Genomic DNA, 10244 nt, shown 5'->3' with positions numbered 1-10244 from the left:
ATCCTTACGGAGTTCCAGATTAATTTTTGCATCTTTCAAATCTGAATAAAGAGATCTTCTTTATGGAGTTCCAGATTATCTAGATTATCTTTATGGAGTTCCAGGTTAACTTTTGCATCTGAATAAAGGGATCTTTTTAATGGAGTTCCAGATTATCTAGATTAATTTTTGCATCTTTGAATTTGAAGAGATCTTTGTGGAGTTCCAAATTATCTAGATTATCTTTATGGAGTCACAGCTTAACTAGATACTTTGAAGGCCCCGAGCGAGGTCTCCTCCCTTCCAAGAGGCGCCCCTCACAAAACACCAACCGAGCACATCGGATTCTATAGGTCTGAGCCCCCAGCCCCCTTCTTCTTCTTCCTCTTCTTCATGGCTTCCACATCCGGTGGCAGGGAATTGGCGGGCGCCATCTGGAAGGCCTCGGGAACAGGAGACTCCGGTTTTTCTTTCCGGTAGAATCCCAATTCTTGTAACAGTTGGTTGATCTCATCCCGGGACATGTCACTCAAGGGGATTCTCTGAAAATGAAAAGGCAAATCGTAGGGAGATCGAGCGTCCTCTGGCCATGACCATGGCAAGACAGCTGGATGTTAACCAACCATTCATCCCTGGAAGCTTTTCAGAAGAGACCGGACTGCCATCTGTCAGAAATGGCGTAGGGTCTTCTGCTTGGGTAAGGGGTTGGACTAGATGACCTACAAGGTCCCTTCCAACTCTGTTATTCTATATTCAATGGGAGAGAAGTTGCCTTTGGAAGTTGTGGGAGCTTCATCACTGGAAGCTTTCAAGAAGAGACTGGGCTGTCATTTGTCAGAAATGGTGTAGGGTCTCCTGCTTTGGGGAGGGGTTGGACTAGATGACCTCCAACATCCCTTCCAACTCTGATAATCTGTAATCAAAGCATCCTTGGAGATGCCCAATGCTTGGGCGGTGGGGGGGGTTGGACTAGATGATCTACAAGGTCCCTTCCAACTCTTATTCTAATGTAATCAAAGCATCCTTGGAGATGCCCAATGCTTGGGTGGAGGGGGGGTGGACTAGATGACCAAAACTTTGTTATTCTATATTCAGTGGGGCAGCTTGCCTTCGGAAGTTGCGGAAGCTCCATCCCTGGAGGCTTTCAAGAAGAGACCGGACTGCCATCTGTCAGAAACGGTGTAGGGTCTCCTGCTTGGGTGGAGAGGCAGGTTGGACTAGATGACCTACAAGGTCCCCTTCCAACACTGGGAAACCTCGGGGTTAATCTACGCGGATCTGTAACGTAGGCGCTACATGAACAGCTGGTGGCCACAGGGCACAAGCCTTGCCGAGCTAAACATGTTCAAAGCCTCGTGACTAAAAGGCCTGGTAACAGAAGAAAGACCCAAAGGTGAGAAAACGACTTCCCTCTCACCTGGAGCTCTTCGAATTGAATGTTGAGTAGGATCAGTTCAGGGTCCGCTCCAGCCAGGTATTTCAGGTCCATGTTGTGGCTTGAGGGGGAAGCGTTAAGGAGCCGTATCGGCTGCTGTGGGAGGATACTGCCATGCACGCGTGGTGATTTGATTCCTGGCATACACTGGAATTCGGGGCTATCCGTGCCTTCTTGTGCAAACTGGACCACCGCGCATAGCCTTCCCTGAAGCTGCCACCCCCACCCCCGCCCAATGCGCTCCGTCTGCCAGATCCCAGATCCCAGCCAGAGGTGGGGAGTTCTGAAATGCGTTTGGAGAATCGAAGTTTTAGCACGCATCCCATCGCACGCAAAAGGGGAAGGCAGAACTTTCCCTGTGGACGTGCAAGGGAGGGATCGATGACAACCCGCCGCAGCCAATTCTCGGCTGGACAACTCCCCACGGTCCACTCACAACCCACTGCGGGACAAGAGTTACACTAATATCAAAGAAATGAGGAGGGAGGGAAGGAACCGGGAACTCTTCTGCAAAGACAACCCATTCAGTTACAACGGGTTCAAAAATGCCCCCCCCCACCCACACCTGCCGGAGTGAACGCAGCCACTGCCTCTCGACAAGCCGCTGTTGCAGGTAAACCTGCCCCCAACAGGTAAATGTGGCCGGCCTCTTTCAGGAAGCACAATTCCGGGGTCTGTGACAATTCGTCACGGCCAACTCGCCCCAGGACCGGAATTACATTCGTAGCAAAGAAACGGCGGGACGAGATCAAAGGACGCCAAAGGAGGGGCAGGATGTGAATTGACAAAGCTTAAGCAGATCTTTCATTTAGTTTAAATAATTAAATTCAACTGTTAAAATTGTCCCACAGCGAGTTGGCCATGGTGAGTTGGACCGCAACAAATTGGCCAACGGCGAGGTGGCTGCAGCGAGTTGGCCGTAGCGAGTTCATCATCGTCTCCTTTTTATGACCCCCCCCCCCATAATCCCATGCAGGGTGGGGTCCAGCCAACTGAGTGGAGCTGAGTGTTTACCGGCCGGATGCCCTTCCTGTTGCCAGTACGGAGTTGTTGTTGTTGTTTTTCCCCCCATCAGTGTGCCCAGAGAGAGAAAAACATCTGCCTCTACCTAGGATTGAACTCACAGCCTCCTGATTGTGAGGCAGGAACTCTACCTCGGGGCCACCCCACCACTCTTGGCCGCAGCAAATTAGCCCTGGAGAGTTGGCTGCCGTGAGCTGGCCGTAGTGCGTTGTCCCATTTCGTTCAGGGAGGGACTCTGGCGTGAGACTCGGCAACCCTCAACCGGGAAGGACGGCAGAGTCCAGGTAGCGGATGAACCCAGCAGAAGGTGAGCCTGGATGACACCTCAGCAAAGGATACTACAAGGGCAGGTCTTCGTTGATAAAGGCCTTTACCTATAAAAAGGAAGAATCCGCCGTTAGGAGACAGGCTGGTTGCTGGAGACTCTGCTGCAGGTGTAGGTAGGGAAACAGGAAGCAGAAAGGCTTGGCTTGTATTCCTCCCAGTGCCCAGAAAGGAAACCTGGTAGCCTCTGAAAATCCCAGGCAGAAAATTTTTGAGGTTGATCCTTCTGGACAGTGGCTTAAATAGGGAGCCAGCCAGCCGTGTGCTGCAGCCGCCCCAAAAGGCCAATGCGATAACCCTAAGCTGGCTGCATTAACAGAGGGTGAGAATCAAAATTACATGAAGCGTTACTGCCGCTTTATAAGGCCACACTTGTTAAACCGTGGTGTGTAAAAAAATGACTCTGGAAAAAGCACAGCGAAGAGCAACAGAGGGGACTGGAGGCTAAACATAGAACGATTGCCGGAATTGGGTAGGTCTAGTTTGGTGAAAAGAAAGACTGAGGGTGGGGTGACATGATAGCATTGTTCCAATATTTGAGGGGCTGCCCCGAAGAAGAGGGAGTCAAGCGATTATTTTCCAAAGCACCCGAAGGCAGGACAAGAAGCAACAGACGGAAACTAATCCAGGAGAGAATCAACCTGGAATTTAAGGAGAAACTTCGTCACAGCGAGGACAATGAACCAGGGGAACAGCTGGCCACCAGAAGTTGTAGTCGCTTCATCCCTGGAGGTTTTTAACGAAGAGACTGGACAGCCGTTGGTCTGAAATGGCATGGGCTCTTCTGCACGATCAGGGGGTTGGACTAGAAGGCCTCCAAGAAGGCCTTTATTCTGGATTGAGCACAGCTGGCAGGGGCTTGTTGGCTCATCCCTAAGGGTTTTCCAGCAGGGAAGCAGGTGGCCCAGGGGAAAAGGAGAGCGAATTGCTTACCTCTGGCAGGCGGTTCAAACGTCATCCTCCGCAGCTCTGGGGGAGAGGAGGGGAGGGAGGGAGAGAGGAGAGCACCATCAAAAAAAAGTGTGTGTTTCTAAGGTTAGGTGAGAGGGACAGTCCCGTTCAACTGGTTGGGTTAGTTTTTTGTGCGACAAAACGTAGCCATCCCACCGCAACGAAAAGATTAGGTTGCCGAGAGCTAGGGGCCTCCAACCTTGGCAACTTTAAGCTTGGTGGACTTCAACTCCCAGAACTCCTTCCCAGCCTTGGGGCCAAGGCTGTCTGAAAGTTATCAGCTGCCCTTGGAGTCGGAGATCTGTGGGGAAGAAGAACAGCTGGAGCCTGTTCCCAGTGTGCACATGCGCAGAGCTGCCAGAAGAAGGGAACAACTGAGGAACAAGAGGCAGAGATGGGGCCAGGGACGTCCGACAGTTATCAGCTGCCGTCGGAGATCAGTGGGGAAGAAGAACACCTGGAGCCTGTTCCCAGGGTGCACATGCGCAGAGCTGCCAGGAGAAGGGTCGCCTCGGGAGTAAAGCTTTGCTGGCTGGGGAGTTCTGGGAGTTGAAGTCCACCAAGCTTAAAGTTACTAAGGTTGGAGACCCCTGGCCTAGACCATGTTAGGGGACTTTTAAAAGAGCACCACGTGTCACTCTTTGAATCACAACACATCCCCAGCAACACACATCTACAACACAGTTTTGGGGGAGGAAAGTAAGGGTGGGGGGAAATTGCGCCCCTGCCTGCCAGCATCCATCGGTATTCATCTGTCTAGTGTCCTGTCAGTGTGTGGGAGTGTTGAAGGCTGTTTGGAAACTGAAACAGTATTTGCTGTGTGAGCAAGAAGGAGACAGCAAGGAGCTTCGGCATGGCTTAGTTTAACTGTTCTATACTAAAGCTGCTTGGTGCTGTGAAACTAAAACTGAAACTCCTCTGCTTGTGTTTTGCATTTGGAAGAGATTTCTTTTCAAGTGGGGAGGGGGAGTAGAACTCCTTAGCATCAGAGTAAGTTAATAGTAATAATATAGGAAACACTAAATGCTCTGATGGTCATTCAGAAAAACCCTTTCTTAGTGAGCACCTAGAAGCCAAGAGGAACATAGGTGCCGAATTTCAAGTTCGTAGGTTTTACGGTTCTGGAGATTTCATGATGATGCATGACTGGTATTTTGCTTTATATATATAGATTATATTATATAAAAATTATATATGCTAATATTCCCCCTATTTCTTATTTCTATCCCTATTCTAGCTTCTAGTCAGGTCAGCATTACTTATCCTAGAGTTAATACATATGGTTATATTGAGACAAGGGCCTTCCAACTTGGCAAGAACTTGGAGAACCCGCTAAGCTAAAACGTGATTTGTTCTTTTATGGCTGGAATGTCGTGTAAACTAAGGTGGCTGGGCGTTTTACTCCATCCTGCCTCGCAAACCACAGCTTAGCATGGTTGTGAGAAGCCAGCTGTCATAGGATACAGACTGCAAGAGAAAACCTTAACTTCCAACGCCCTGACCGGGCCATGGCATGCCAGAAACCACACTGGGATGCAGGCAGCCCACGAAACCCACGTCCTCTCCGGTCCGTGGAAAAAAAAAAAACCTCTTTCCACGGAACCTGGTGCCCGGGGCCCCCTAAAAGATAGGGAGGGCCCCCCGCTGCCTTAAGCCACGGCAAATCTTGCAAGGACTGAAACAATTGAAGCAACTGAGATCAACAACCTTTTCAATAACAACAGCAATTTAATTGCTGCAATTTCCAGCCCTCCCTTGAGGAAATTGTGCAATTTGGTGTAATTGATTTGTTGTGTTTTTCAATGTTCAAGGCTCAGGCCGGGAGGGAAAGTTGCTTTGCCTCTCAAAAAGCAGCCCCAGGGTGTGTGTGTGTGTGTGTGTGTGTGTGACTCAGAGATAGTCTGCCTCTGAACACAGAGGCTCCTCTTCGCCAAATCTGCTTCCTGTGGAGATGGGCGTGGGGGGGGGGGTTGCTTTTTTTTCACTCCCTCCGCTCATTTCCTCCACAACCGACACCCTCCCTCTGGCAAGTGGGCCACGTCAGCCTGGGACTTTCTAAGGCTGAGAGGGGATTGGAGCCTGCAAGTTATGACTACAGTTGAGCTCAACATTTATGTCGTTAAGTGAGATGTTTTTCTGAGTTTTAGCAATAGCACTTAGACTTACAGACCACTTCACAGCTCTTCCCAGCCCTCTCTAAGCAATTTACAGTGTCAGCCTTTTGCCCCTCCCCCCAAAAAGATCTGGGTCCTCATTTTACCCACCTCGGAAGGATCGGAGGCTGAGTCCACCTTGAGCCCCACTGCTGTTTGGGGGTGACTGGCATCAAATTTCCCCACCACATCTAGGATGGAGGGGCACCCAGGCTGGGGAAGGGACCAGTTCAGTCACCGGCTGGGCTGGGCCCCTCACACTCTGCTTCTCTTGATGAGATACTAATCCCACTCTGTAAAGCCTTAGTAAGGCCACACCTGGAGTTCTGCATCCAGTTTTGGTCACCACACTCTAAAAAGGATGTTGGGGCTCTAGAAAGCACCAGAAAGCCAGACAAGGAATGACGGATGGAAACTGACCAAGGAGAGATTTAACCTGGAAATAAGGAGAAACTTTCTGACAGGGAGAACAATCAACCCATGGAAGAGAAGCTGCCTTCAGAAGTTGTGGGAGCTTCATCCCTGGAGGCTTTCAAGAAGGGATTGGACTGCCATCTGTCAGAAATGGTGTAGGGTCTCCTGTTTGGGTGGGGGTTGGACTAGATGACCTATAAGGTCCCTTCCGACTCTTATTCTATGTTCTAAATGTTTGGGGTCTCCTGCTTGAGTTTGGGGTTGGACTAGAAGACCTCCAAGGTCCCTTCCGACTCTATTCTATGTTAAGTCGAGGACTGACAGACAGACAGACAGACAGACAGACACACACACACAGCGCATCCCCGGATCCCGCGGACCCCCTGCCCACATCGGGACGCGCCCCCCCCCCCCGCCCCGCGCGCGCGCGCACGCACCTGCCCTGCCCGCTCACCTCCACCTTCCCGCGGGCCAACCACTGCAAGCGGCTCCGGTCGATTTGCACGGCGCGCAGCGGCGCCACGGCCGAGAGGAGCCCCAGCAACAGCGGCAGGAGCGGCCCCATCCCGATGCTGAGTCGAGCCGAGCCGGGCGCGCTTCGCTTTTTACGGAGCCGCCTTCGCCGCTGCAGCTCCTGCCACGTCAAGCCAGGCGGGGCTCCGGAGCGGATTCCCCGCCCGGGGTGGGTCCCAGGCGGGTCCCGCGGCGCCCCTCCCGCGCCTCCTCCATCCCTCCCGGGTCTCCTTCCCGGGGACTACAAACCCCCATCGCTCCCGGGCAGGGCACGATGGGCTCCGACGGAGCTGGCAGCTACCAAGGGGAGGTGGGGGCCGGACTCCCCTCCCCCCACCACAGGCACAGCGCCCACCCGCCCGTTTGAAACTCCCCCACCCCAAACTTCTCGAGTTAAGACCACAATGGAGCCCCCGAATTTCTGTTGCTGTGTGAGACATGGGGGAAGTGACTTTTTTGGCCGCAGTTGGGAAGCAAAGCGGCGCCCTTGTTCAATTAGTGACACCATTGTTGTTAAGTGAGCTGAAGGGGTCGTGGAGGTCTTCTAGTCCAATGCCCTGCTCAAGCAGGAGATTTTATACGAATGCACGCCCGATCTCGGCTTGTAAACCTCCAGTCATGGAGCACCCACAACTTCTGTGGGCAGGGCCATCCCACCGATTGTTCTGCAAGGAAACTCCTTGTTAACGTTATTTTAATTTTTGTCATTCACATTTTGTTCTGTCCCTTCTTTAAGAGTTGGCCATGATTAGTTGGCCATGATGAGTCGGCCATGATGAGCTGGCCATGGCGAGTTGGCCATGATGAGTTGCCCATGGCAAGTTGGCCATGATGAATTGCCTATGATAAGTTGGCCATGATAAATTGCCCATGGTGAGTTGGCCATGATGAGTTGGCCATGATGAATTGCCTATGATAAGTTGGCCATGATGAATTGCTTATGATAAGTTGGCCATGATAAATTGGCCATGATGAGTTGCCCATGATGAGTTGCCCATGGCAAGTTGGCCATGATGAATTGCCTATGACAAGTTGGCCATGATATATTGCCCATGGTGAGTTGGCTATGATGAGTTGGCCATGGTGAGTTGGCCATGTTTAATTGCCCATGGCAAGTTGCCCATGGTGAGCTGGCCATGATGAATTGCCCATGACAAGTTGGCCATGATGAATTGCCCATGGTGAGTTGCCCATGATGAGTTGCCCATGGCGAGTTGGCCGTGGCGAGTTGGCCGTGATTAGTTGGCCATGGCAAGTTATCTTGCAGCGAGTTGGCCATGGTAAATTCCCAGGCTTCCTCCCTTGTCCTGCCAAGGCACCTTGGCTGCCATCTCTGCCTCCCCATGGCCAGATTGCCCAAAGGTGAAGAGCCATCGCCTTTCTCTGTCCCGATTCTCTCTGCGTGAGACACAGAGGGAGACTTCTAAGAATACCGCCATTAATAAAAGCCATGTCAGGACTCCTGCCTCGGCAGCAAGGCTCCATGAGTCATGGCGAGTGTGAGAAATCGGAAAGCAGGTGCGGAGTTGTGAATCAGAGAAAAAAATACAGTCGTGGGCTGGCGGCAACATCTCCGGGGCATTTGCCAGCTTCTGAGCTGTGATTCACTCCAGCGTGGGTCAAACGGGCATTTGAGCTGAGAATAAAAGGGAAACACACAGGCGGCCCCCTCTTTCTTGGCAAATCTTGCACCGCAAAGCGAAACTCCTTAAAGGTTGATGCAATTTTCCAATATTTAAGGGGCTGCCACAAATGAGAGAGGCTCAACCTATTCTCCCAAGCAGGATAAGAAGCGACAGATGGAAACGTATCAAGCAGAGAAGCAATCTAGAACTAAGGGGGAATTTCCTGACTGTGAGAACAATTAATCAATGGAACAGTTTGCCACTAGAAGTCGTGTCTGCTCCATCAATCCCTTTCAAGAAGATATTGGACAACTGTTTTTCTACATGGTGTAGTAGGCTGTAGGTTGGATTGGAAGACTTCCAACGTCTCCTCCAACTCTAATTCCGTTATTCTAAACTACTACGATACCCATGCTTTGCTACAAAACTATGGGATGGGGCTTAGTTTTGGGGGAGGAAAATAAGAGGGGCAAAAATGTGCCTCTGCCTACCAGCATCCAGCATCTGCCTAGCGTCCTGTCAGAGTGTGAGAGAATTGAGGGCTGCTTCGAAAGTGAAAAAGTATTGGCTGTGTGAGTAAGAAGGAGACAGCAAGGAGCCTGGGCGTGGCTTTGCTCAACTGTTCTGTACTAAAGCTGGTTGCTGCTGTGAAAGTGAAAGTGAAAGTGAAACTCCTCTCCTCTGCTTGTGTTTTGCATTGGGAAGATATTTCTTTTCAGGTGGGCAGAGGGAGTAGAACTTTTTAGCATCAGAGCGTGTTAATAATAATAATAACAATAATAATAACAGTAGTAGTAGTAGTAATAATAATAATAGTAATATAGGAAATACTAATGTTTTGATGGTCATTTCAAAAAATTCTTTCTTAGTGAGCCCCTAGAAGCCAAGAGGAACATATGTGCCAAATTGCAAGTTTGTAGGCTTTACAGTTCGGGAGATTTTGTGCACAAGTGGTATTTCGCTTTTTTATATCTTTTTTGGCCACTGTACAGAAGTGGTTTGTCTCTCTATCAGCTCCTGGGATTTGAGTGACTTTTCAATCCAGCCAAAATCTAAGATTTCCCACTGGCCACCCATCCAAATACTAAGCAGGGCTGGTCTTGCTTAACTGAGGTCTGCCCTTGGTGTTTTCAAAGTTTATTTTTTGGCCCAATTGTATGCTAAACCTGTAAATCCAGATTTAGATGTTTTCTGCACTCTTCATCGAAAAAAGATCTCTTGAATCAGTTGCCTATTCTACCCTGTTAAGATTTCTTATCAAATAAATTACCTGTGTGCATATTATCATTCGATATTTTTTTTAAAAAAAGACTCAGTACAGTGTCTGTGTTTCCTCTTGAAATTTGGCAACACAAAACAAGTTAATGTTGGAAAATTATTTGCTCTAAGTCTGATTTTCTTTAATGTTTTTGCATTTGCCAAGGCAATGAAGGAGATTAATCCACATTTTGGAAAATCTCCCTTTGATACAAAAATTAAAAAGCACAACAACTCACTCACATACGGTGCCTGGCAATAGCAAGCTGCACGTTCCTTGTTTGGTGTACCAGGTTTTTGTTTGTTCTGCTTTAACCTGCAAAGGATTGGTTTTTATATTCTGGCAAGAATTATTCTCTGGCTGTTGTTCATGCAACAATTCTTACTTTTTATGTGAAGCACAATTGTTTGTGCCATCTGGTTGCAATTTGAGGAGGATCCACCAGGGGGCAGAGCTTCCAAATGGATGTCAGGTTTGAGTTGTGTGTTTTAGTTGTTTGGTTGTTGTAGGTTTTTTTTTTTTTTTTTGCAAAGTGCTGCTGAAATTTGGATTTTATCCAAAATCTGGGG

The 10244-nt window shown here is 49.6% G+C and overlaps 1 protein-coding gene and 1 long non-coding RNA gene across 2 annotated transcripts; one reads left to right on the top strand and one right to left on the bottom strand.

The window, feature by feature from the left end:
- Window positions 1–228, top strand: LOC148124620 (uncharacterized). The gene is made up of 2 exons (XR_015739595.1): window positions 1–104; window positions 161–228. It is a non-coding gene; the product is annotated as an uncharacterized LOC148124620 (long non-coding RNA).
- A 66-nt stretch (window positions 229–294) lies between these two features.
- On the bottom strand, window positions 295–6935 carry SELENOM (selenoprotein M). The gene is made up of 5 exons (XM_026722196.2): window positions 6734–6935; window positions 3695–3730; window positions 2777–2811; window positions 1397–1475; window positions 295–521 (listed from the first exon to the last, which is right to left on the bottom strand). The coding sequence occupies exons 1-5, from the start codon at window positions 6842–6844 to the stop codon at window positions 327–329; spliced, it is 456 nt and encodes a 151-aa protein (XP_026577981.1). The 5' UTR covers window positions 6845–6935; the 3' UTR covers window positions 295–326.
- Window positions 6936–10244: the final 3309 nt, after the last annotated feature.

Source organism: Pseudonaja textilis, chromosome 15, assembly GCF_049901715.1.
Source record: "Pseudonaja textilis isolate UNSWEBS1 chromosome 15, rPseTex1.2, whole genome shotgun sequence".
NCBI classification, from domain to species: Eukaryota; Metazoa; Chordata; class Lepidosauria; order Squamata; family Elapidae; genus Pseudonaja; species Pseudonaja textilis.
The sequence above is the reverse complement of the archived record's forward strand: the minus strand, read 5'-3'. Positions and strand labels throughout refer to the sequence as shown.